The sequence below is a fragment of the Serinus canaria genome, chromosome 27 (assembly GCF_022539315.1).
Source record: "Serinus canaria isolate serCan28SL12 chromosome 27, serCan2020, whole genome shotgun sequence".
Classification (NCBI taxonomy): domain Eukaryota; kingdom Metazoa; phylum Chordata; class Aves; order Passeriformes; family Fringillidae; genus Serinus; species Serinus canaria.
This window is the reverse complement of record NC_066340.1, coordinates 4,614,854-4,641,423: the sequence shown is the minus strand read 5'-3', so window position 1 is coordinate 4,641,423 and position 26,570 is coordinate 4,614,854. Positions and strand designations below refer to the sequence as shown.

Below are 26,570 nucleotides of genomic sequence, written 5' to 3'. Positions count from 1 at the left end.
GAGGAAATCTTTCCTCATTTCCCCAAGTGTTTTTAACTCTTCCTATTTTCCAAGCAGTGGCAGAGGGAGGAATTAAGGGGATATTGGATTTTTAATGCCAGGAGAGCATTCCCATGGTCTAAATGGGCTGAGACTCCACCCAAAACCAGGGAATTGTGTGAATTTTTAGCAGGAGCTTGAGGCCAGAGTGTGTCTGTCAGAGCTTGGAGTGACTGGAACGACTCCAGGAGCTTTTGAGCTTTCCCTCCAAACAGCTTTTCCTTCCTCCCTTCCCTCTTTTACTTTCCATAAGGAAAGCACAATGATTAAACAAATTATTAAACCTGGATGGATTTCTGGGGATATTTGTGACACTGTTTCTGAGGATATTTCTGTGCATATTTATGGGGATGTTTATGTGGATATTTCCCCCTGACATGCACCTTGCGGTTGTTTCCTTCTGCCAGTTGGGAATGGGGGTTAATTCAGTGGGAAAACTTCCCTAATTCTTCTCTTTTTTCCCCACAGGTGTTTACAAAATATGGGAAATGCTACATGTTTAACTCAGGAGAGGAGGGGCGGCCTCTCCTCACCACAGTGAAGGGGGGCACAGGGAATGGCCTGGAAATCATGCTGGACATCCAGCAGGACGAGTATCTGCCCATCTGGGGAGAAACAGGTAAGAGCTTCCTCTTCCTCTGGTGATTTCCTTGGAAAAACCATCCCATCATCCCATTATCCCATCCTATGGATCCCATCCCATCCCATTGGTCCCATCCCATTGGTCCCATCCCATCCCATCCCATCCCATCCCATCCCATCCCATCCCATCCCATCCTATTGGTCCCATCCCATCCCAATCCCATCCCAATCCTATCCCATCAAATCCCATCCCATCCTATCCCATCTGCCTCATTTTGTCCCTGCCCCACCCCCTCCTGTCCAACCCTATTTGTCCCATCTTGCCTCATCTGCATTGTCACATTGTGTCATTCATGTCCCACTCCATCAGCCTCTCCTGTCCATCTCACCCTGTCCTGTTTCATCCCTCCACCCTGTCCTGTGCCATCCCTTCCCATCCCATCCTTCCCAGACCATGCCTAAACCAGCTCTGGGAGCAGGATCCTGCTCAGTCCAGGATGTGTCACTTTTCTCCCCAGGGTTTCTGGAGGCTCCTTGGGAGCAGCATTTTGGGGAGTGCTGGGCTTGGGTGTCTCAGCCCCAAGGTTTGGGATGCCAGGCAGGAATGGCACTGCCTGTCCTGGGCAATGGTGGCATTTGTGGGTGACAGGAGTGTGGGGACACCTCCAGCACATCTCTCTCCCCTGGAAAGGCATCTGTTCAAGGTCGACTCTCTGGGTTTTCCTTCTCCTTGGAATCTGGGAATATTTGCTGCCCTGAGTTGTGTTTTCTGGGTTGGTGCTGTGTGGGTGGAGCAAGGACTGGGTTCCTTGGCTTTGGAGCATTTGGGGTAGATGGAATCTGTGTTGGAATGAACCTGGCTGGGCTGAGATCTCCAGAGGAGCTGGAACCCTCTGGTCCTGGAGCAGGAGGTGCTGACCAGGAGAGCTGGGCTGAGGGATGGGGATGCACCTCCTGGAGTGGATGTGGAGTTGTGGGGAACACTGGTTCCTTTAATGGATCATGGATCCTTCAGTGCTGCTGCAGAAACAATGGGCAGGAGCGTGGGGGACGGGATGGGGACAGTGCCACCAGGGCCACCCAGGCACAGCAGTGCCCAGCAGTGGTGGCTGCAGCTTTCCTGAACCCAAAGTGGCATTTGAAACAAAGCATCCCAAAAAGCTGCTGGAGAAGTTGCCAGGAGCTGTGTTTGTGTGGGGACACTCATCCAGGAGGAGCTGTGGTGATTTCTGGGATCAGGGAAGGGAAAGGAGGAAATCCCTGCGCTGCAGGTCGGTGTCACCGTGGCTCTGTCACCCCCTGCAGCACCTCTCACAGCCCTGCTCGGAGCAGATTTGGCTCTGTTGGCTCCCACTTCCCTTTTCCCTCTGGCAGGTTTGACTCCCACACGAAGCTGTGGCCCACCAGCCATGCCAGGCTGCACAGGCCCTCAGAGGAGCTCTGCTCCCAGATTTCAGCTCCTGCCCCAGATCAGCTGGGCTGGCCCAGGTGAGGGGGACAACACGGATTTGGGATAATCATTCCTCCCTGGGGGGATTTGAGCTCTTGTTCTTTGAAAGGTAAAACAGGCTCACCACAGGGGTGGGAACACGAGGAGCAATCTCCAGGGCTTCATCTCCCACAGGGAGAGATCCCCCAAGGGAGACAGAGCTGCCCTGAGGGACCTGTGGGGACAGGAAACCACCCAGGGATGGCTTGGGGACATCCCAGAGCTGGTGAACACCTGGAGCTTTGTGTTCAACCCCATTGGGGTCTCATATCATGGAATCCCAGGATGGCTTGGACTGGAAGGGACCTTAAAAATTGTCCAGTGCCACCCCTGTCACAACAGGGACACCTCCCACTGTCCCAGGCTGCTCCAGCCCCAATGTCCAGCCTGGCCTTGGGCACTGCCAGGGATCCAGGGGCAGCCCCAGCTGCTCTGGGCACCCTGTGCCAGGGCCTGCCCACCCTGCCAGGAACAATTCCTCATTCCCAATCTCCCACCCAGCCCTGCCCTCTGGCAGTGGGAGCCATTCCCTGTGTCCTGTCCATCCCTTGTCCCCAGTCCCTCTCCATCTCTCCTGGAGCCCCTCCAGGCCCTGGCAGGGCTCTGAGCTCTCCCTGGACCTTCTCTAGGTGAACATTCCCAGATTTCCCAGTCTTTTCTCACAGCACAGGACCCCTGTGGGTTTCTCCAAGGAGACACAGCCCTGGTGTTCCACCATTCCCATTTTGGTGCCTTTTTGGTGCTGTCCTTTGGAGAACCTGTAGGACGTTCTGGGAATGTGCTGGGAATGTGCTGGGCTTTTCCATCCTTGTGATTCTGGCGAATGTGGATCGGTCTCAGGAGGATGAATCGGCCTCACATTGCACAGGAGCCAAAAAAAAAAAAAAAAAAAAAAAAAAAAAAAAAAAAAAAAAAAAAAAAAAGTGAGGATAAAAATTGGGAGGGAAAAAGCTGAGGGAGGGAGGGAGGGAGGGAGGAGGTCCCTGCACACCCATTGGCATCAGCTCCATCCAAAAGGGATTGGGGATGGCAGCTGCTGCTCTGCTCCCTCCTTCAAACAGCTCCCGAGCCCTGGGTCTGTCACAGGCACTGGAAACCTGTCCTGGCTGGGGGCTTGAGCCTGAGGGAGAAAAAACAGCACCAAGTCCTCATTCTGGTCAAAAATCCTGGGGCTTGTGGTGTCTTCGGGGTTCAGAGCTGACTTTGTGGGAGGATCCTGTGAAGGTCAGCATCCCCTGGTGCTGTCCTGCCCCCCACTGCTCATCCCACCAGACTGAGCTGAAACTTAGCTCAAGATCAGAGGCTCAAGGAAGAAATCTCATGTGCCTGGACCTGGTTTAGAGTTGGATTGTCACATCCCAGGATCTGAGTCGGTGTCGGAGTCTCCTGTCCCTGGACCTGGGTTGTGTTGGATTCTCTTGGACCTGGGTTGATTTTGGATTCTCCTGGACCTTAATTTCAAATTTATAACAATTTGGAGGGTTTTCCCTTCCCACTGACCTCCTGTCGCTGTTGTCACTGTGAGGGTGCACAGGGTTGATTTTGGATTCTCATATCCCTGGGCCTGGCTTGTGTTGGATTCTCCAGTCCCTGGGCTGATTTTGGATTCTCCTGGACCTGGGTTGCTTCTGGATTCTCTTGTCTCTGGACCTGGGCTGACATTTTGGGCTTGGATTGCACTGCAAGTTATCAAGGTCTCTTTAAACCTGGAATTCTACAAGATTCAAGGAAAAACTCCATGAACAGGGCTTTGATTTGCTGAAGGGATGAAGGGGAACCTCCTGGGCTCATTCTCAGGAGCCTTGGCCATGTTCTCTCGGGCCCAGACAGAGCTGCTGCCCTCAGAGCCGGTGGAACCTGGATCTTGGCCTTTCCTGAAGAGCCAGCAGCTGGGACAGCCTGCCCTGGGTGCCCTGGGGCTCCCTGGACACCCTCAGAATCCCAAGGGAGCGCTGGTGGTTGAGAGTGGCTGTTGCCATGGCAACACCTCACTCATCCGCCCAGGGGAGGGAGGGAGTTGATTATTTCCAAATATTTGCATAATAATTTCAGTGTGCCTGGAATTCAACCCCCTCGGTGCTGCCTCCGGGCTGGGCTATCCAAGAGAAGGAGCTCCAAGGGAATTCCAGCCCTGGAGGGGGACACGGGGTGGGAAATGGATTTCTAGAGAGTTCTCGGGGCCTGACAGAAGGCCCACACAGTATGCATCAGTATGCAAGCTTTGAAATAAGAAATACTAACTTAAAAATACCATAAAATGAAACAAATGTTGCTAAGAGAAAAATAAAACTCAAAAAAAGTTTCAAAAAATAGCCTTACAAATAAGACTAAATACTTTAAAGAAATAGAACTATTAAAGATACATTATAATAAGACCCACGAAAAGTAATTTTAGATGATTAAAACATCTACAATATAATATAACAAAAACCAAATAAACAAAGAAATACATATAGGCTATTATATTATACTATAGTATAGTCCATATAGTATATTATATATACTATATATACAGTATATACTATACTATAATATTATTATATTATGTTATGTTCTATTTAGTATATTATAATACAGAAATAATCAACTTCTAATTATAACAGCATAAATTATAACATCTATATTGTCTCACCCTTCTCATGATACTAAAAATAGAATAAAAATTTTTAAAACACCTCTTGGTTACCCCATCTCTAAATCAAAATAAAAGTATTATCCAACAACCAGGGTGTTCAGGGACAAAGGGATGTGGGCAGAGGGAGATCCATGGGATGGAAGGAGTTGGTTTTCCCTTCCCACTGAACTCCTGTTTCTGCTGTCACTGGGAGGGTGGCACAGGGACTTGGGGATCCCTGGCAGTGCCCAAGGCCAGGCTGCATCATTGTCACACTTTGTAATGAAGGGATGGGACGGCTTTTGGGCTAGGAAGGATTCATTGCTCAGACAAACTTCAGTCTCAGAGGCTGTGAGTGTCTGGTTTGGAAAACCAGGGATCTGTCAGGAGCCTCCCTGACATGGAAAACGTAAATCCCCTCCTTCCAAATTATTATAAATTTGAAATTAAGGAGCTCTCAGGCAAAAATATGGGAGCAGAAATAGCAGTTCTTTATTAAGGAAGGAAATAAAAATAAAATAAACAATGCAGTGACACAGGGGTCTCCTCCAGCCACGTCCTTTGAGCTTTTGGAGATCTATATCACACCTGAGATAGCTCAGCCACCTCAGAAGGCACCAAATCAGCAGGATGGCTTCTGTGGCAGTGTTGGAAAGAGAAAAGTTTTAATAAAAGGCAAAACAACAAAGCTCTTTACAGAGAAAAACCAAGCCAGGGCAAGAGGTTCTTGCTCGCCTCACAAAAGCCATTATTGTCTTTGCTCTGATCTTCTTCTAGTGAATTGCCCAGGTGGGACCTTTTGGCCTCTGTCCAATTGAGTATCCCAAGGTCCCATGAGGTGTCTTTTCACCTAATTGAGGAGAGAGACCTCTGGGCTTTTTTCCTTTTTTAGGAGACAAAGGCTAATTTGGTCACTCTGTCAACGGGGGATACATTCCTACAATGCAATGAACCAAACCAGCCCTGGCAGAGCCAGAGCACAGCCTGACACCCTGTGGGTCAGGGGGCTGGCAGCAGTGCCACTGGAATTGTGGCTCAGCCCTCCTGCAGTGCCAGGGCTGGTTCTGCTGGAGCAGGGATCCTGGAGAAGGGTGCAGTCTCCTGTGAAGGTCCAGGGACAGAGGCAGCTGCTGTTCCTCTGGGAAATCCAGTGGAGAAGCCGTGCTGGTGTTCCAGAATCTCCAGATTCTATCCGGGTAGGAATGCTTGGCTCCTCCCTCTGGGCTCACATCTCCCAATGGGATGCTGGAATTTGATCAGCCCTGCAGGGACACTCAGTGGCCATGGACAGCAGAGATCTCCTGGAGGGAGGATCAGTATCCTGGCTAACTCAGGGAATTCTGGCTAATTCAGGAATCCTGGCTAATTCAGGGAATTCTGACTTATTCTGGGAATTCTGGCTCATTCAGGAATTCTGGCTCATTCAGGAATCCTGGCTCATTCAGGAATTCTGGCTCATTCAGGAATCCTGGCTAATTCAGGAATCCTGGCTAATTCAGGGAATTCTGGCTCATTCAGGAATTCTGGTTCATTTAGGAATCCTGGCTCATTCAGGAATCCTGGCTAATTAATTCAAGAATTCTGGCTCATTCAGGAATTCTGGCTAATTCCGCAATCCTGGCTAACTCAGGAAATCCTGGGTTTCCTCAGGAAAAGGACCAGGACATTTTAGGTGACCCCAAGCAGCCCCTAAAGGTCCCCCTGCCTTGGGTGGGCTGATCCAAGAGCAGATTTTCCCATTCCATAAAAACCAACTGCTTCTCCTGGCCTGGGGCTCTCTGGGTTATTCCTGCCCCAGGCCCATTTTCAGAAGGATGAGCAACACTGAGCCCCTGGGTTTGGGGGATTTTCCCAGTTTTTGCTGCCTGGGAATGCCCAGCCTCTTCAGGAAGCAGGATTGTCCCTGTGCAGCCCCAGCTTTTCCCAGCTGATTTTTAACCAAAATTATTTCTCTGGGAATTCCAGCCTCTCCCAGCCAGGAATTCCTGCCCAATATCCCATCCATCCCTGCCTGGGAGCCATTCCCTGGGTCCTGTCCCTCCATCCCTTGTCCCCAGACCCTCTCCAGCTCTCCTGGACTCCCTTTGGGCCCTGGAAGTTTCTCTGGATTTTCTCCTCTCTGGAATTGTCCCAGAATTTTGTTCAACCAAAGACTGTGAACACAAATCAAACACAGGAAAATCCTTCCAGGGCTGTGGATGCTTCAAAAGCCTCCTTCAAAAAAGGAAGGAAAAAAGACAAAAAAGCCCCAAATTCAAGGGAATGTTCATTGAGGGCAAACCTGAAGGAATGCAAACCCTCTGGCTTTGGGAATCTGGGAAAGCTGAGATAAGGCCCTGAAAATCAAGGGATGAAGCATTAAAATGCAATCTGCATTTCCAGCTTTCCTTGGAGCTTTGTTGCTTTGTTGCTGTCAAATGCCCACAGCTGGAATAGGAGCCCTCAAAATAGCAGGAAAACATGGGGAAACATGAGAAAATGTGGGAAAATATGGGAAATCATGGGGAAAAGCCTTGAAATTTGGGTGGTGCCAGCAAGGTGACAAAGTCTGGGGCTGTTCTCTGCCCCAGGAGCCCTAAAGGTGTTTGCAGACTTTGGATTTTTATTCCTGCTTCTTCCAAGCACTGGGAGTGAGGTCTGAGAGCCTCAGGTGAGGTTTGGGGGTGCTCTGTCTTCCCTTGGGAGCCATCCAGGTCATTCCCTGATCCCAACCCTTCCCTGGAGGGCTCAGTTTCCTTCCTGGAGGGGCTTGGAGCATTTTAATCAATCCCAGAGAGCCCCCAGGAGATCTCAGGGCTGGAAAAAGCTTTGGAGATAAAAGTCTCTTCCAAAAGCTCATTAAATTTAATTGGATTAATCCCTTTAGCTCAGGGATAATCCTTTGCTCCCATTTTGTCCAGTTGGTGCTTGAGACCTCCCAGGTGCCTCCCGAGGGCAGTTCTTGAATCCCTGGTGCTGAGGAGGGTGGGGAAAGGGTTTTCTCTCCTGGGAATGGATTTGCCACTCCTGGGAATGGGTTTTCTCTCCTGGGAGTGGGTTTTCCCTGCTGGGAATTGGTTTTCCACTCCTGGCAATGTGTTTTCTCTCCTGGGAGTGGGTTTTCCCTGCTGGAGAGGCTCTGGAAGAATTTTCCTTGTGCTGAGCAGCAGCAGGACCTGGCAGTGCTCTCTTACACCAGCATTGCTTGGGGCAGCTCTGGAGGAGCAGAATAATCTGATCTGGAATATGAAATAATCTGTTCTGGAGGAGCAGAGAATGTGCTCTGAAAGGGAGAACAAACCTGCTCTGAAAGGACAAAGACTCTGCTCTGGAATATTAAATGATCACCTCAGGAGGAGCCAAGAATCTGCTCTGGAGGAACAAATAATTTGCCCTTGAGGAACAAAGAATCTGTTCTGGAATATTAAACAATCTGCTCTGGAGGAATAAATAAACAGCTTGGAAAGAGCAAAGAATCTGCTCTGAAGGACAAACACACTGCTCTGGAAGGATAAAGCATCTGCTCTGAAGGAGTAAATCATTTTCTCTGAAGCAATAAATAATCTGCTCTGGGATACTAAATAAGCTATGCTGGGGGAGCAAAGAATTTGCTCTGAAGGGCCAAAAAAATCTGGTCTGGAAGAAAAAATAATCTGGTCTGGAATATTAAATAATCTGATCTGGAAGAGGAAAGAATCTGCTTTGAAGGAGTAAAAAATCAGCTTTGGAGGAGCAAATAAACAGCTCCAAAGGAATAAAGGATCTGCTCTGAAGGAATAAACAATCTGCTCTGGAATATTAAATTATCTGCTCTGGAGGAGGAAAGAATCTGCTCTGGAGGGACAAATCACCAGCTCTGGAATATTAAATTACCTGCTCTGAGGGAAGATCTGTGCTGCTCCAGGGCTCCTGCTGGGCTTCCTGGAGCAGGCAGAGCTGGGAAGGGCTCGATTGGCTTGGGGGAGAATGGAGGGGAGCAAATGGGTCTGGGGGGGTGGGGGGACCCAGCTGGGGTGGGTCCAGCTCTGTGGGGACAGACAGGGATGGATCTGGTGTGGGAAAGGCACCAAATCCAGGGATTCAGCCTCTTCCTGCTGCTCCCACCATGGAGAGAGGGAAGCTCATCCTCCCTGTGCTTTAGGGACAGCTGGGGACAGCCCCTCAGAGGGGCCGGGGGTGGCCTTGGTGGCCTCCCCAGGGCTGTGGGCACAGCTGCCCTGGCACCCTGGGGACAGTGACAGGAGACACAGGTGGCTTGTGCTGACCTGGGCCCCCTCCCTGTGCCCCCCCCAGGGTCACATTGCCCACCCTCCCTCCTGTCCTGGCCCGGTAGGATGGGCCACCTGCTGGCTGGGACAGGCTGGGGACAGTCCTGAGATGGGGCTGGGGACAATCCTGAACTGGGCTGGGGACAGTCCTGGGACAGGCTGGGGACAGTCCTGAGATGGGGCTGGGCTGGGGACAGTTCTGGAGTGGGAGCAGGGGGAAGGGAAGGGCTTTGTGGGTGGAAAAGTCTCTTTTCTGTCCGTGCAAGCTCCGGGTGATGGAAGGAGAACAGAGGTGTCTGGAGGGGAGATGGGAGAGAGGGATTTGATGTTAACCATCCCAAAATGTGCCAGGCAGGGGTGGGCAGAATTCCTGGTTTTTGTGAGTAAGGATGGCTCGGAATGCAGAGTTATGGAATTGGCCAGGTTGGGAAAGTCCTCTGAGATGAGTCCAGCATCCCCCAGCACTGCCAAGGCTCCTGTCCCCAAGTGCCACATCCACCTGGATTTAAATCCCTGCAAGGTCAGGGACTCCCCCACTGGAGTTCCCCAGTATCCAGTCTGAGCCCCCCGGCACAGCCTGAGGCTGTTTCCTCTTGCATGGAATTCATGCCTGGAGAAAAAGGGCTCTGAGTCAGCTCTGCTCTCCCTGGGGATCTCCTCACCTCTGATCCTCCAGGGCACCTTCAGCCCTCTTGGAACTGTCACTTCCAGGGAAGGGAAGGGACAATTCCCCTGTTCTGCCCACATCCAACATCTCCCCAAACCCAGTCTGGAGCCAGCCCCAGTCTGGTCCCAGTTTGCTCCTCCAGCCCCCAGAGTGTTCCCCTGAGGGCTTCTCTCCATCATTCTTCCAACATTTTCTACCTGAGTCCTGCAGGTCCTGTAGACTTTCTGGAATTCCAGGCTTAAGCAGCTCACAATGCACATCCCAAGGGAATCAGAGCGGATTCTGAGGGGGAAATCTCCAAGCTGCTCTTTATTTGCACCCTCAGCTGGGGCTGGCTGCCTGGAGTGTCCCCAGATGGAGGGGTTGGGGTTGGTATCCTGGGATAACCTGTTCCAGTCTGCATCCTTTGTTTTCCCCACTGTTTTTCCTGCCAGTGGAAATGTTCTGCTCCCGTCTGGTGTTTGCCTGGGAATATTTATAGAGAGGATCCGGAGCTTTCCCCTCGCCAGACACAACCCAAGCTGTGCTGGACTCCTCCCAAATCCCGCCTTTCCTGCTCCTCTTCCCATCCCAGCCACTCTGGGGTGCTTCTTTCCCTGTCCCCATCCATCCCCCACCCCCTTTGCCCAGAGCTGAGGTGGCATTTCCACTGCCAGGGCTCCTGGAGACCCTCCCGTGGGGTGTGGGCACCTGGGAAGGTGGATTTGGGAGAGGAATGGGATGAAATCCAGACTGGAGCCACCCCACCCTCCAAAACTCCTTAGAAAGGGATTTTCCATCTCAGTAGGGGTAGATGGATCATCACCACGGTGATGGCAGGGATTGATGGTCAGCTCTGAGGTGGCCACAAGATGAGGAATTCCCTTGTTTGTCTCCCTTGGAAAATCCATCTGGATTCAGCTCTGCCTGGTTCTTATCCATTGCTGGATTTCACCTCCTGCTGTCTTCTCCCCATTCCTTGAAAACCTTCCAGTGCCAGCCCCACCATTTCCATCAGCCTGGCTCTGATGGAAATTTTGGTTTATTTTCCCTCTCTCCGGCCCAGTTCCAGCAGCCTGAGCTGCCTAGAGTTTTCCGAAGCTGGTTGGGAAATCCTGCCCCTCCTGCTGCCTCAGAGCTGGGAATGCCCTGTGGGTGCCACTGAAAATCACTGCAAATTTTTTGTATTTCCAGTTATTTATCCATAAAATCCTCCATGCGGGGGGGGTGGGGGTGGCAGGAGGGGACAGGGCTGGGGGGACACCTGGGGACACTGAGGGACAAAGGGAGGGAGGTGCTGCAAAGCTTAGGGATACAGAGAGGGAAAATCCTTTCCTGGAGAGGAGAAGCTCCAGGGAGAGCCCAGAGCCCTGCCAGGGCCTGAAGGGGCTCCAGGAGAGCTGGAGAGGGACTGGGGACAAGGGACGGACAGGACACAGGGAATGGCTCCCACTGCCAGAGAGCAGGGATGGATGGGATATTGGGAATAAGGAATTGTTCCCTGTGAGGGTGGGCAGGCCCTGGCACAGGGTGCCCAGAGCAGCTGGGGCTGCCCCTGGATCCCTGGCAGTGCCCAAGGCCAGGTTGGACATTGGGGCTGGAGCAGCCTGGGACAGTGGGAGGTGTCCCTGCCATGGCAGGGGTGGCACTGGGTGGGTTTAAGGTCCCTACCAACACAAACCATTCCATGATCCTGTGATTTCCCTTTCATCCATAAGAAAAACTGGCTGGACCCTTGAACATCCCCATCCATCCATCCATCCATCCATCCATCCATCCATCCATCCATCCATCCATCCATCCATCCCATCCATCCATCCATCCATCCATCCATCCATCCCAATCCATCCATCCCCATCATCCATTCATCCCCATCCATCCATCCATCCATCATCCATCCATCCCATCCATCCATCCATCCATCCAACCATCCATCCATCCATCCATCATCCATCCTCCATCCATCCATCCATCCATCCATCCATCCATCCATCCATCCATCCATCCATCCATCCATCCATCCATCCATCCCATCCATCCATCCATCCATCCATCCATCCATCCATCCATCCATCCCAGAGGGGCAGCAGCTATGCAAGGACCCCTCGTCATCCCTGGGAATTCTGCTTCCCTCTGCCTCCTCCAGCAGCCAGAACCAGCAGCAGTTTTTCCCTGTTTAATTTTTCGGGCTGTTCCAGAGGAAGCTCCTAGAGGGGGAGGGATGAGCGGGATCTGCTTCTGTGCCTTTCTGAGCTGTTTTCCCTTATTTTGATTTATTTGGGATCATCCCAGTCCCTTGGGGCAGCAGCTGAGCAAGACTGGCAGATGGGTGACACCCCCGGCTCTGGATGCCGGGAACATCCCTCCCTCCCTCCCTGCAGGGAATCTCTCCTTCCCCACCCCCTGCTCCTGCCCACAGCTCCCGAGGCTACCCGAGGTGCTGGCATGGCTCCGAGATTCTGGCTCTGCTCCTTCCTGCCCCTTCACTGCCACACCTGATTCCCAAGGGATGCTGAGGTGGGAAGGGATTTTTATTCCCTCCCCAAAGTGGAGAAATCGTGGAAGCAGCATCCCAGAAGCATCCCTGCCTGCCCTGGGATGACCCCACCCTGGAGAACAGGTTATGGGACACTTGTTCCCTCGTTTTCATGATTAAAATTTAGTTTAATAGGGAGGAGCAAGGAGCTGAATATTGAATTCCTGGCTCCTGTGCATCCAACAAAACCTTTCCCAGCCCGGGGCTGCAGTCCTGGTGCTTTCTGCTGCTCCTGGATTATGTAAGGAGCTTTTTAATAAAATCCATGGACCTCTGGATCTTCTGGCTCTTGTCCCTCCCGTGGTCACCCTTCACTGCCACACCTGATTCCCAAGGGATGCTGAGGTGGGAAGGGCATTTTTATTCCTTCTCCAACACAGAGAAATTGTGGAAGCAGCATCCCAGGAGCATCCCTGCGTGCCCTGGGATGACCCCCAGGAGAGCATCTTCCAGACATTTGTTCCCTCCTTTTAATGATTAAAAATTAAGCTTAATAACTTAATTAATTAATAGAACATGAGCAAGGAGCTGGAATATTGAATTCCTGGATCCTGCTCATCCAGCAAAACCTTTCCCAGCCCGGGGCTGGAGTCCTGGTGCTTTCTGCTGCTCCTGGATTATGTAAGGAGCTTTTTAATCATATCCATGGAGCTCTGGATCTTCTGGCTCTCCTGCCTCCTCCTTTCTCTGCCACACGAGATTCCCAAGGGATGCTGAGGTGGGAAGGGGATTTGTATTCCTTGCTCATGGAAGCAGCATCACCTGGCAGGAGCATCCCTGCCTGCCCTGGGATGACCCCAGGGGAGCAGCTTCCCAGACTTTATTCCCTCTTCTCAATGATTAAAAAGGAGTGAGGAGCTGGAATATTGAATTCCTTGATCCTGCTCATCCAACAAAACCTTTCCCAGCCCTGGGCTGGAATCCTGACGCTTTCTCCTGCTCCTGGATTATGTAAGGAGCTTTTTAATAATATCCATGGAGCCATCTGGCCCCAGATTTGGGATGCAAATGCAATATGTTCCCTAAAAATAGCACGGCGGCTCCATGGGGTTGTACAACACCTCCTGTTCCTCGGGAAGGGAGGGAGCTGGGAGAGGAGGGAGCAGGGAAAAACCTCCTCTCAGGCTGGGGAGGAGCTCTGGAGTCCCAGCTCCTGCCCCTTCCCACTCCATGACCCAGGGATGTGGTGGAAAGCACCCAAATAAACCCAAAGTGGGAGATAAATCAGGAATTTCTGCAGGGAGGCTTTGAGTCCCAGCCCAGGGCACGTGGGAGCTGGGGTTTGTCCTGGGTATTTATCCCAGTTGATGCTGTAGGAATTCCAGAACCATGGAATGCTTTGGCTTGGGAGGGGCTTTAAAGTCCATCCACTGGGCAGGGACACCTCCCCCTGTCCCAGGTTCTCCAAGCCCTGTCCAACCTGGGACACGTCCAGGCTGGAATTCCAGAGGAGCCAAGGGGAAGCATTGACTTCCTGCCCTCATCCCACAGGATCAGACTGCAGAGACCCCTTTGCTTCTTTCCCAGCCTTTGCTCCATCCCAAATTCCCTCTGTCTCCCTCTTTTGCTGGCAAATCTGTTTTTCCTCCTCTCCCATTCCTGCCGTGCCTTCTCCCTGAAGCAAAGGGAAATGACAGCAGAGGTGTCATCCTGTGGTGACAGCTGGGATGACTCCAAACCACCCTGGGCAGCCCCTTCCAGGGCCTGACCACCCTTTCCAGGAGGGAATTTTCCCTGAACCCAACCTGAGCCTCCCCTGACACAGCCTGGGGCCATTCCTTCTCATCTTGTCCCTTTTCCCAGGAGAAATCCAGATCCCTCAGCTGCCTCACCCTGTCTGGGAATTGTGGAGTCAGAAGTTCCTCCGAGCCTCCTTTTCTCCAGGATGGATTTATTCCCTTGGATCCAGCTGGGCTGGGCTCCCCCAGACCCTACACAGCCCCCAGGACGTCACTCCTGCTGTATCCCAGGGGAGCAGCCCCTTTTCCCAGCTGGATGTGGCAGACAGCTCTCTTTTATCCACCAGGAAATTTCTTGTCCCTGACTGCTCCCAGCTCAGCCCACAGCAAAAACACCCCCAGGACAAATCTGGAGTGAGTGATTTTCCCTGGAAAAGCTGCGTGGCCTCAGCTGGGATCAGCACCCAGATTCCAGCTTCTCCTCCCCCTTCCCAGGGAACTGAAATCCCAATTCCATGGAAATCAGAGCCCTCTCGAGGCAGCCAAACTGGTGAAACTGGTGCCTTCACAACTCCACGTTTTCCCAGGGTGGGATTGCAGCTCCTGCTTCCTTGGAGTCATGTTTCCATGGCAACTGGATTTTTTGTTTTAATGTATATGCCTTGGTTTGAACAGCCAGGTGTCTGCTGAGGAAGGCAGGAGCTTCTCTTGAAATGGAAAATGCAAACCCCCTCCCTCTGACTTGTTATAACTGTGAAATTAAGGGGCTCTCAGGCAAAGATATGGGAGTAGGAATGACAGTTCTTTATTAGGGAAATTAAAATACAAATGCAATAGTACAAAAAAACCCCAACAACCACTGCCAGAGTGAGAGCAGGCCCTGACCCCCTGTGTGTCAGGGTGGTGGCACAGTCCCATCCCAGGGGGGCTCAGGGTGGTGGCAACAGTTCCCATCCCAGGGGGCTCAGGGTGGTGGCACAGCCCGATCCCAGGGGTCAGGTTGGTGGCACAGTCCCATCCAGGAGGCTCAGGTGGTGGCAGTCACATCCCAGAGGGCTCGGGTGGCACAGTCCCATCCCAGGGGGGCTCAGGGGTGGTGGCACAGTCCCATCCCAGGAGGGCTCAAGGTGGTGGCACAGTCCCATCCCAGAGGGGCTCAGGGTGGTGGCACAGTCCCATCCCATGGGGCTCAGGGTGGTGGCCAGTCCCATCCCAGGGGCTCAGGTGGTGTCACAGTTCCCATCCAGGGGGCTCAGGGTGGTGGCACAGTCCCATCCCAGTGGGGCTCAGGGTGGTGGCACAGTCCCATCCCAGGGTGGCTCAGGTGGTGGCACAGTCCCATCCCAGGGGCTCAGGGGGTGGCACAGTCCCCTCCCAGGGGGCTCAGGTGGTGGCACAGTCCCATCCAGGGGGCTCAGGGTGGTGGCACAGTCCCATCCCAGGGGGGCTCAGCCCTCCTGCAGTGCCAGCTGTGGCTCTGCTGGAGCAGGGATCCTGCACAAGGGGGGAGTTTTCCTCTGCAGCTCCAGGGCTGCTGGAGATGGGCCTGCTCTCCCTCTGGGAATGCAGGGCAGCAGAAAGCTGCTCCTCTGGGAATGCAGGGGGCAAAGGCTGCTGGGCTGTTCCCAGGTCAGATTGGATTCAGGTAGGAATGCTTGGCTCCTCCCCTGGGCAGAGCATCTCCCCATGGGATGATGGAATTTGATCAGCCCTGCAGGGACACTCCCTGGCCATGGACGGAAGAAATCTCCTGGAGGGAGGGTGGGTGTGGGAGAGATAAAGAAAATGCCCAATGAACAGCAGAGAACTGCCCCAGCTCTGACAGGTGATAACTGAACACACATCCCAGCCACATCTTGCATTTCCAACCCAAGACAGTGTAAATCTTTGGCTGGGAAAAATGTGAGTGCTGTGAGCTTGGTCAAGATTCCTGCCTGGGTCAGGAGGGGTTGGAGGGGCAGGAGCCTCCCTGGGAGCACAGGGAGCATCCAGGGATACCCTGCCCAGCAGGGCCTGGGGGTGACCTAAGGACACAAATCCATGTCCTGCACATTTCCCCGAATGAGGAATGTGGGAGGATGATGTGTTACTCTTCAGGTCTTATGAGCTCTCAGAGGAACCCATCTCACCTGAGATAGCTCAGCCACCCTGGATGGCATAAAATCAGCAGGATGGCTTCTGTGGCAGTGCTGGAAACAGAAAAAGTTTTAAAAAAAGGCAAAATAACAAAGCTCTTACAGAGAAAATCCTGAGCTAGGGCGAGAGGTCCCTGCTCCTGCTAAAACACCTCCCAAAAGCCATCGGTTCCTTTGTTCTCTTCCTTTTCTAGTGAATTGCTCAGGTGGGACCTTTTGGCCTCTGTCCAGATGGCAGCCCCAGGTCTGAGGTGAAGTCCCCAAGGTCCTATGAGGTGTCTTTGTACCAAACTGGGGAGAGAAACTTCTGGGCTGTTTTCCTTTTTAAGCAGACAAAGAGAAATTTGGTCACTCCATCAAGAGGGGGCACATTCCTACAGGAGGATTTGGGGAATCTTGGGGTTGGTGGGAACAGGGAGCACACCCAGAACAGATTTTCAGTGCTGGGAATTCCTGCCCGTCCCAGGGGTCACACAGCAGGTGGGGAGGTCCCTGGGAAGCAGGGAATCCCTGGAAGTTTGGGAATCTCTGGAGGGTTTGAGATCCCTGGGAAGGTGGGGGAGCCCTGGTTCATCGTTTCCATGGTGATACCAAGCAAAGGATGCTGGAAAACCTCAGCATCCCACAGCATTCCCAGGCCATGTCTGGCCCCTGCTCCAGGTCCTTCCTTCCCAGGAATCCTGGTCCCAGAGTGTCCTCCAGGGATACACATCTGGGCTCCCTGCCAGATGTGGCTCCTGGGGCTGCCCCTGGGCCCCTCCTGGGGTTTGGGGGCACCTGGGGGTGGGAAGAGCCCTTGGAGACACTTCCAGCCCAAGGAATTCCTTGGGATGTCATTCCTGTTTTACAGAGGGGAGACTGAGGGCCAGGACAGTGCAAACCTTTCCCAGCTCTGTTCCCTCCGTCCAGAGCAGATTTATGGAATTAGCTGAGGAATTCCCAGATGGAGCCGTGTGGGATCTGCTTTGGCTCTCTCCAAGCAGGAACATCCCCCCTGGAGCTGCTGGCTGGGGATGACAATTCCAGAGCTACAGGGTAACAATTCCAGAGCTGGGGATAACAACTCCAGAGCATACAAATTCCAGAACTCAGGATAACAATTCCAGAGCTACAGAATCACAATTCCAGAGCTGGGGATAACACTTCCACCAGAACCACCTCCCAGCTCTGGCTGTGTCCTCATTTCCCAATAAATCAGGGCCAGGATCAGCTCCAGCTGTTCATTCCCAGGGGGAATTGGATGTGTTTGCACAGGGCCATGCAGGGTGGGAGGGAAGCTCCCAGCTTTTGGCAGCACTTGGGATTTTAGTTCCCGAGTTTTCAGGGATGAGCTTGGTCCCAGCCCTTCTGGAGCTACCTGTAGAGTTTTTCAGGGATGCTCTTCCCAAAAACGTCGTGGAAAGGCAACAGCAGGAGTAAAAACTGAGCTTCCCTCTGCAGCCAGCTGGGAGCAGGTGCTGAATTGATCCCAGCTTTAATTCAAGCTCCTTTAATCCTGCGGGGGAAAGAGCAGCTCAGGATTTGGTGGGAGACCCTGCCCTGGGAGCAGGAATGGACCTAATGAGTGGGAAAATGCAGTTCTCAAGGAATTCTGGATTATTCCCAACCTGCAATGCTCTAAAACCTGAATTTCCAGGCTCTGAGAGTGGGGCTGGAGATGAAGGAAGGGGTTGGGCTTTCCCACATCCCAAAATAAGGCTTAAAACTGGGACATGCCAAATCCCAAGGGACTGGGACTGATTTTGAATTTATCTGAACCAATCCAAAGATTTCAGCATTATTTTTCCCCACAGTGATGGGTGATTCCAAAAAATGGGCTCAGGATTTATTGGGAGACTCTTCTGGGTGCAGGAATGGATTTACTGTGTGGATAAATGCAGTTTCCAAGGAATTTTTTATTATTCCCAACCTGGAACGGGCTATAAACTGAATGTCCAAGCCCTCAGAGTGGGGCTGAGGATAAATGAAGCTTTTCCAACATCCCAAACAAGGTTAAAAACTGGGAGGTGCAACCCAAATCCCAAGGGATTGGGATTGATTTCAGTTTCTCTGAGCAAATCAAAGGATTCCAGGATTATTTTTCCCCACAGTGATGGGTGTTTATAAAAAATGGGACGAGCAATAGCTCAGCCCCAGAGGTCCAGGAGAAATTCCCAGAAAAAGCCATTCCAAATGATGCTAAAATTGAGGGAAAAAATTGTCAAATTGGAAAAAAAAATTGTCAAATTGTCAAAAACTCCTAAAATTGGAAATATGAATAGAATCATGGCTGGGATTTTTCCCTGGGGCATTCAGAGCCCTCTCCAGTGCCAGGGGTTGCCACGGAGCCCTTTGGGATTTGTTGTGTCCAGGGAAAATTCCTTCAGAAATGAATGGCCCCAAACCCAGATTTCTGGTGCTGCCGTGCCCTCCCTTTTCCCACAATTCCAAGAAATATTTAATCCCCACTAAAACTCCTGGATCCCAGCATGGGTGTGGAATATTTAGGATGCAGTTCATGAGTTCTGATCCAGGCATTTCCATCCAAGCTGAGCTTTTATTTTGCCTCTCCTAGCAGCAAACAGGAATTTTGGAAGGAATAGATTTTTTATGAGAAGGGACAAGTTTTCCAAGACAATTCCATGTTTTTGGTTTCATCCTTGTGCAGGAGAAACAAGGAAAGCTGCCTGGGGTTGGCATCTCCTCTAAAAAATCCTGTTTATTTTGTTTTCCTGGGTATCATGACTGATGGAATTCTGCAATTTTAGGGTTTAATGCAAAGTTTTTTCCATGCTGTGGCCCTTCCCTCCCTTTCCATGGGCAGCACTGGCTTCATGCCAGGATTTCCCATTTAAAATTCCAAATCCTGCTGGTTTAAAGATTAATTTGGATACCTGCAGGCTGGACCTTGGTATGGATGGACAGGGATTTCCCCATGGACAGACCTCTGGGCATGGGAAATCCATGGAATTAGAGCTGGGACAGGTGCAGAAATGGGCAGAGGAGTTTTGGACGGAATAATATTTTGGGAAAATTCCTGTTGCCCAACAAATTAAACTAAATAGAAGTTTTTTCATCTGAGGTGTCAGAGAATTACTGAGGCAAGCAGATGGAATCTCCTCCGGAGTGCTGGAAGGGGATCAACACCCAGCAGAGCCATGGGGGTGGGAGGGACCGGCAGGAGCGGGAAAACGGGATGGGAATTGGGGCTGGAGGGCCTGGGGGGAGCTTGGGAAGGGCTTGAGCCTGGCCTGGGCTGGGATTTGGGCAGCTGGGGCAGACCCTGGGTGCTGTGGGGTTGTGGAGTTGGGATTGGGATGGGGTTGGGATGGGGTTGGGATGCTCTCTATCACCAAAGGCATTTGGGACGAGCTGGAAGGGGTTTGTTCCCAAATATTGTAGGAATGTGTGGTTTGGGGCTGGAGTTTTCCTGGAGGTGACAGCAGTGGGGTCTCCAGAATTCCAGAGTCCTGGATCAGCCCTTGGCCATGGCTTTGCTGAGCTGGGAGGTGACACCTTGGAGGGGAGCTGAGCACTGGGATGCTCCTCTTTGTCCTAGCAAATCCCGACCTAAACCCATCCCAGCTGTGGGGTTTCACTTTGTTTGCCTTGGTAGCTGTGAGGGTGGGCAGGCCCTGGCACAGGGTGCCCAGAGCAGCTGGGGCTGCCCCTGGATCCCTGGCAGTGCCCAAGGCCAGGTTGGATGGGCTTGGAGCAGCCTGGGACAGTGGGAGGTGTCCCTGCCAGGGCAGGGGTGGCACTTGGGGGGAGGGGTGGGCCAGGGGGGTGTAAGGTCTCTTCCCAACCCAAACCATTCCAGGATTCCCTGATCCTGTGAGGAAAATCCTCTTGGCATATCCCTTTGCCAGCAGAGTTAAATCCTGAATTCCTGAGATCCGCAAAACCTCATCCAGAGTCCCCTTACTGTCCCCTGCCCGTGTCCTCCCACCCCTCTTTGTGCAGACCCTGGAGAAGCAGCTCCAGAGCTGGGAATGGCTGAGATTCCCTGCTCCCGACATTTCCCCAGGGCTGTCAGAAGCTGAAATGCACAATGAAATCGTAGGAAAATGCTACGGAATAGTGGGAGGCTGAGGAATGATTCATGCTCCAAAGAAATTCCTCAGATGTGGAGGTGGCACTGCTGGCCACCAGTGTGGATCCAGATCCAGGAGTATTCCAGGTTTAGGTCAAACTGGGCCTCATTAACAGCTTCCTCTGTCAGTCCTTAGTCCCAGATGGAATCTGGGGTTTGCTGGGATGTGAGAGCAGCAGGAATTCCCAGGAGGGAGGTGAAACCCCCAGGTGTGTGGGGACAGGAGCCCACAGGGCTGATCTGAGCTCATCAATTCTGCTTCCAAAGCCCCTCTGTGACCTTTGTCCACTCGTTTTAGTGGAACAGAGGGACTGACCTTGAGTTACTCTACATGGATTTGGGATGTGGGAACCTCCCATCATCCCGAGCTCTGATGTGTCCAAACCCTAAAGGCTTTTCCAGCTTGGAGCAGCCAAAATTCCTTGAAATTTAGGACATTTTTAATGTCCTTTCATGACCAACATTCCCAAGCAGCCTTGGGCTCTGCCAGGGATGAGACAGCAGAAGGGCATCCATGAATTCATGAATCCTTAGTACTGGAGCCCTCCTGGAGAGTGGGAACGGCTCAGGTTGGGGAAGGAGGAGCTGGTTTGGTTTGGTGATGTGGGAATGTCACCAAATTGTCCTGGAACCAAATTCCAGCTGGAAAGAGGAAGTTTTCTCCTGGTTCCTCTTCCTTGGAAGTTCAGAGCAGGCTAGAGCCACTTTTCCAGGGAGCTTGGGATGCTCCTGGTGCCGACAGGAGGTGATTTGGGATGAGGCCCAGGAGTGTTCTGCTCCTGGCAAATCCTGCTGCTGGATCTCCTTCCTCAGTTACCAGGGATCCGATCATCCAGGTGGGAACATTCCAGCTGTTCCTGAGCTCCTTAACCTCCCCCTTCCCTTCCAGAGGAGACGACCTTCGAGGCCGGAGTCAAGGTGCAGATCCACAGCCAGTCCGAGCCTCCCTTCGTGCAGGAGCTGGGATTTGGGGTGGCCCCCGGATTCCAGACCTTTGTGGCCACCCAGGAGCAAAGGGTAAGTCCCAAATTCCTGTTCCCCCCCAGGATACCTCCGGGGCTTCCTGGGAAAGGTTCCTGCCCTGTAAATGATGCCCCTGGAGGTGCAGCTCCATCATTAACAGGTTTTTGATGCCTCACTTCAGATTTCTTGGGATGAGGGCAGCTTTTCCAGGTTATCTCCCATGGTTATTCCCACAGTCCTGCCTTCCCACAGTTCCTTGAAGTCCCTCAGTAATTCCAGCTCCAGGACAGATTTCATCCCTGGTGACTTCCCTGCTTTGCTCTTCCATGGTTGGAGCTGAGCTGTGGCAGCTCCAAGTGTTGGGTCCTCTCCAACCCACTAGGGTTTTCCGAGAAAAAACACATTCCAAGGATATAAAAAGAGGCAAGACAGAGTTTCCTAACAGAGAACAGCAGGAATCTTTCAGATGAGACCAAAATATCCACGATTGATGACAAACTGTCTTGGGATACCTGGGAATCGTCATCTTCTGTGAATCCCAGCAATGGCACATCCATATGGATGGATGGATGGATGGATGGATGGATGGATGGATGGATGGATGGATGGATGGATGGATGGATGGATGATGGATGGATGGATGGCTGGATGGATGGAGGATGGCTGGATGATGGATGGGATGCGGGAGGATGATGGATGGATGGATGGATGGATGATGGATGTTAGAGGATGGGATGGATGGATGGATGGCTGGATGGATGGATGGATGGAGGATGGATGGAGGATGGATGATGATGGAGGGATGATGGATGATGGATGGATGATGGATGGATGAATGGATGGATGATTGGATGGGATGGGAGGGATGGATGGATGGATGGACTCGGGAGGAGATGCCCACACGATTGCCCTCTTAGCCTCTCGGAGTCGTATTATAGGTGGTAGGGTGCTTCTCCCCGGCCCCGCCTTCGGGGCCCCGACGTTACTGCGCCCCATACGGCGGCCCGAGGGAGGACCTCCTACCACCCATCTCGTACCCGCGTCCCCGCTACCTCGGCGTATGCCCGGCGTCCACCCTAGCCTGTGGATCACATTCACTATAGGTCCATCGGTGCTTTTGGGAACCTATCAATTCGGCACTATGTCTGGCCCCCATTGGCATCAACCCCCCCCTCCCATCTACCCATGCTTCCTCTCTCTCTCTCCTTTTCCTTTTCCCCGATTTTCTTTTTAACCCCTTCAGTCCTCTTCCATCGTCACCCCCGTCGACTTTCGCACTGCCCCGTTCTGCGTCTTAGAGGTGCTGCTGTAGTTTGGTGAAAAACATGTGTTTTGGTTCATGGAATGAGGAATGCCACGGTGTTTTGAAAAGATGCGTTTCAGGTGCTAAGGTGCAATATAGAATCCTCCCGGGCAATGCAAGTATTACTTGTCTGCTTCAGGGACTAGGTTTCCTTAGTCCTCAGCTCTCTACGGGCTGGTATGGGAATTGGTGTGGATTGGGTCCACTTTTGCCAAGTGTGCCTGGAGATCGTCTGATCTCCGTATTGGTGCGGTGCATGGGAGGGAGTGGGGATGAGACTTAAAGGTAGTTTGCAGGAGAGGAGAATTTGTAGGCAATTGTCTTTCATTTCCCAGACCACCTTTCCCTCCCAACTTACTCTGGATGATGTCGCGTCATCCTTCTACTTATCCCTCCCCTGGCCCTTCCCACATTCGGTCCCACCCCCCCTGTTTGATTCTACCCCTGTGAGGTTCCATGTGTTCTTACTCTTGGATCCTCCGTTCGATCCGTATTTTTCGGGATGAGGGAGGGGGAGGGACTGAGATGGTACTCGCCCTCCCGTTTAATGGACAACTCGGACTGCGTTGAGGTTGCCATGAGTCGAGACTCCCCCCGGCCTTCCGGACTTCCCACGCCGATGATGGATTAGGCGATCTTCGGACAACCCGTGGTAAGGAGGGCAAGATGGCCACCCGGGCCCAGGGATCGACTCGTGTCCAACGGGTTCAGCGTTCGCCTGGGGCACTCCCGGATGGTTCTCCCGCTGGACTCTCGGATGGAGGAGGGATTTTGGTTAGGCTTCGATGCCCTTTTCCTGGTTCCTCTCCCCCCCCGTAGCCTGTCCCCCTCTTTTTTTTATCCCCTTTTCCCTTCCCCTCCCCTCTCCCCCCCCAGCTCTTTTCACCTCCCAATTCTTCCCCAACCGTCTCCCCCCCTCTCTTCTCTTCCACTCCCCCCGCCCACCACCCCCCCCTCTCCCCCCCTCGTCGGCCCTCCCCCCTCCATCCCCTTTCCCCTGACCTCCTCCCCCTTTTTATCCCTCCCCCCCTTTCTCCCACCCCCCCTCCGTCCCCCCCCCCCCCCCACCCCCCCTCCCCTCCTTTCACCCCCCCCCTCCTCCTTCTTCCCTCTCCTCACCCCCTCGTCCCCCTTCTTTCCCCTTTCCCCCGCCCCCTTTGTTTTTCCCTCCCACCCTCCCTCCTTGCCCTCCCCCCCCCCTCCTTTCTTCTTTCGTCTCTCCTCTTCTTCCCGTCTCTCCCCCAGCTTCCTCCTCCCCCACCCCCACCCAACACCCCTTCGCCCCCCCCCTTTCTCGTACACCCCTCAACTTTCCCACACCGCTTCCCCCTCTCCCCCTCTACCATCTCCCTTAGTATCCCTCTACAAAAAAACCTTCCCGACCATACTATGGATGATGGATGGATGGACTGGATGGATAATGGCATGGATTGAAGGGATGGATGGATGGATGATGGATGGATGGATGGATGGATGGATGGATGGATGGATGGATGGATGGATGGATGGATGAGGATGGATGATGGAGGATGGATGGATGGAGGCTGGATGAGATGGATGGATGGAGGCTGATGGATGGATGGTGGATGCTACCGGGATGGATGGATGGATGGTGAGGGATGGATTGGAGGATGGATGGAGGGATGAGGGAGGATGGATGGAGGAGGACGGATGTGGATGGATGGATGGAGGGAGGATGGATGGATGGATGGATGGATGGATGGATGGATGGATGGATGGTGGACGGGCAGGGATGGAAAGGGCTGGACAGGGCATCATGTGGTGCCTGATGCTTCCCCCAAAGATTTTGGGAACATCTCCTCACGTCAGACCCACCTGGCAGCTCCAGCAGTGATTGAAAAGATTTGCCTTCCTTAAAAATCCCATCCTGGATGAGATTTGGGAGCAGGACTGGGAGCTGGAGCCTGCAGAGAGGATCTCAAGGACTTTGGCTTAAATTGGTGCAAATTCAAGTCTTTGCTGCAGCTGCTGGAAGCAATGGAATTCCCCATCCCATTGCCAGCGCTGCCTATTCCAATATTTCCATTGAAAAATGAGAATTCCAACCAGAACATCATTCAGATGAGAGAGAGGGGAAAACATTCCCCCCCAGATTCCCCCTTCCACACGGGAAGTGTAGAGGACAGAAGAACAGATTTAGGGACTCAGCTCCAGGGTCTCCCTTTTTCCAGGGGTTGTGCCAGAGCTTTGGGAGAGGGCAGGGCTCATTCCTGGGATTTTCTGACTGGTTTAAAATCATCTGAGGGCTCCAAAGCCTTTTCTCAGGAGAGCTGGAGCATTTAGCTCCCACCCCAATCCTTCTTCCCAGAAAGTAATTTTTAACCTAATTACAGACATTAATAACTTCCTCTAATTAATTATTAGTCCTCAGGGACCTTGGGCTTCCCCCACCTCCCCAGTGTGCAGCTTTATCCCAAATCCCTGATTTAGTCTGGGTTTTTCCAACTAAATCTCTCTGTCTGTGCTGCTCCTTTAATGAACCAGAGCCAAAGGTGGAACAGCTCCAGTAAAATCCCCCAGGGACTGAGCCCAGGCAGTTATTGGGGTCCTGAACCCAGAGTTTTACATCCTGGGCCATAAAATAAATGATCCTGCAGCTGGAAAAAAAAACAGGAGTAAAGAAAAAGTGGAGCTGATTTCCCATGTTCCAGCTCAGAGTAGCCTTGGGGAGTTAAAAGCTCTTTTTCTGGGGATAAAAAGTGTAGAGTGGGGAAGATTTGGGATGATGGGAGCTGTGGCTCCTCTGTGGGAAAGAATCTGGGGTCTGGGGGGTTCATTCCTGGCCTGGAAACATTTCCTGTGGCCCTGCTCAAATCCCTCCCTTCTTTCCTCACCCCACTCTGGAAATCAGACATTCCCTAGGTCTTGCTCCCTGATTTTCTGCCTTCCCAGGGCTGCAGCTGCTCAGCACCAGTGAGGATTCACATCTTGGGACTAGGGCGTAAATCCTGGCTTTCCACCCAGAGCTTCCCAAAATCCCCTGTCCAGAGCCAGCTCTGGTCCGTGGTTGGCATCTCACTAAAAATCTCCCTTCACAATGAGCTCTCAGGCTGGAAAGATGGGAATTAAATCAGCTTTGCTCCTCCTCCTGCCGTGGCTGAGCCCCGTGGTTCCTGCAAGGAGACACTTCGGGGATGCATTTCCCACCTTGGGAGTTAATGCAGGAGTGCCCTTGGGAGGGACCTGGCAGTGGCAGGGTGGAAATGCTGAGTCAGCAGCAAAAACTCCTGAGAAAGCAATTCCAGCAGGAGGTTTGTCCATAAAATGTGGTGGATGGGTTAAAGAGGCCAAGCTTCTTCTGGACATGTGGCCAAGGGAGACGTTTCCTTGTTTAAAAAAGTGGGATTGCTCATCCTGGAGGAGCCCCCAGGGGTGACCAAACTGGGACCTTCCAGGACCTGAAGGGGCTGCAGGAAAAATGGAGAGGGAATGTTTCTGGAGAGGGAAGAGGGCTGGAGGGACAGGGCACAGAGAATGGCTCCCAGTGCCAGAGGGCAGGGATGGATGGGATATTGGGAATGAGGAATTGTTCCCTGTGAGGGTGGGCAGGCCCTGGCACAGGGTGCCCAGAGCAGCTGGGGCTGCCCCTGGATCCCTGGCAGTGCCCAAGGCCAGGTTGGACATTGGGGCTGGAGCAGCCTGGGATAGTGGGAGGTGTCCCTGCCATGGCAGGAGTGGTTCTGGATGGATTTAAGGTCACTTCTCAACCAAACCATTCCAGGATTCCGTGAAATCCCAGTCTGGAGCAATCCCTGAAGCTCAGGGCAGCCAGGGCTGAGCTCTCTGAGGGGAGCAGGAGCCAGAACACGATGGATGATGAAAGGATGGAAAATCCTCCCTGGATCCCCTCCCTGCCCTAGTGCAGAGGGAAAGGAGCTGGAGGGGTTCTGGAGCCCAGAGCTGCTGCCCTGGGGCTTTCACCCCATTTCCCATGGGATGAGCCCCCACAGTCCCATCCCAGCTGAGTTCCCTGTGCCTCCCCAGGGTGCTCTGGGATCTCTGGGAGAGTTTCCATGGCAGTTCCTGAGTGCATGGATGAGGTTTGTGTGCTCATGAATGGGAGCCAGGGAGGGCTCCAGCACCTCCAGAGGGATCCCAAGGGAGGCCAGGACCCCTGGAATTGAGAATTGCCCTTCAGCTCCCACCACCGCTGGCTTTGGATGGATCCCTTTCCATGTTCCCCTTTCCTGGCACTTTTGGGTGAGCCTGGTATTGGAATCTCCCCCTCCAGACCTTGGGAAGCT

The 26,570-nt window shown here is 52.7% G+C and overlaps 1 protein-coding gene across 2 annotated transcripts in view; it reads left to right on the top strand.

Moving 5' to 3' along the window:
• Window positions 1–26,570, top strand: part of LOC103821678 (acid-sensing ion channel 2) — a 460,082-nt gene that overhangs the window by 418,023 nt on the left and 15,489 nt on the right. For both annotated transcript variants that reach the window (XR_007780224.1, XM_050985563.1), the window contains exons 2-3: window positions 508–658; window positions 20,929–21,056. Coding sequence is in view for 1 of the 2 variants with exons in the window: in XM_050985563.1 (XP_050841520.1) it covers window positions 508–658; window positions 20,929–21,056 (279 nt within the window). In the remaining variant the exon portion in view is untranslated. The remainder of the gene's footprint in view (window positions 1–507; window positions 659–20,928; window positions 21,057–26,570) is intronic.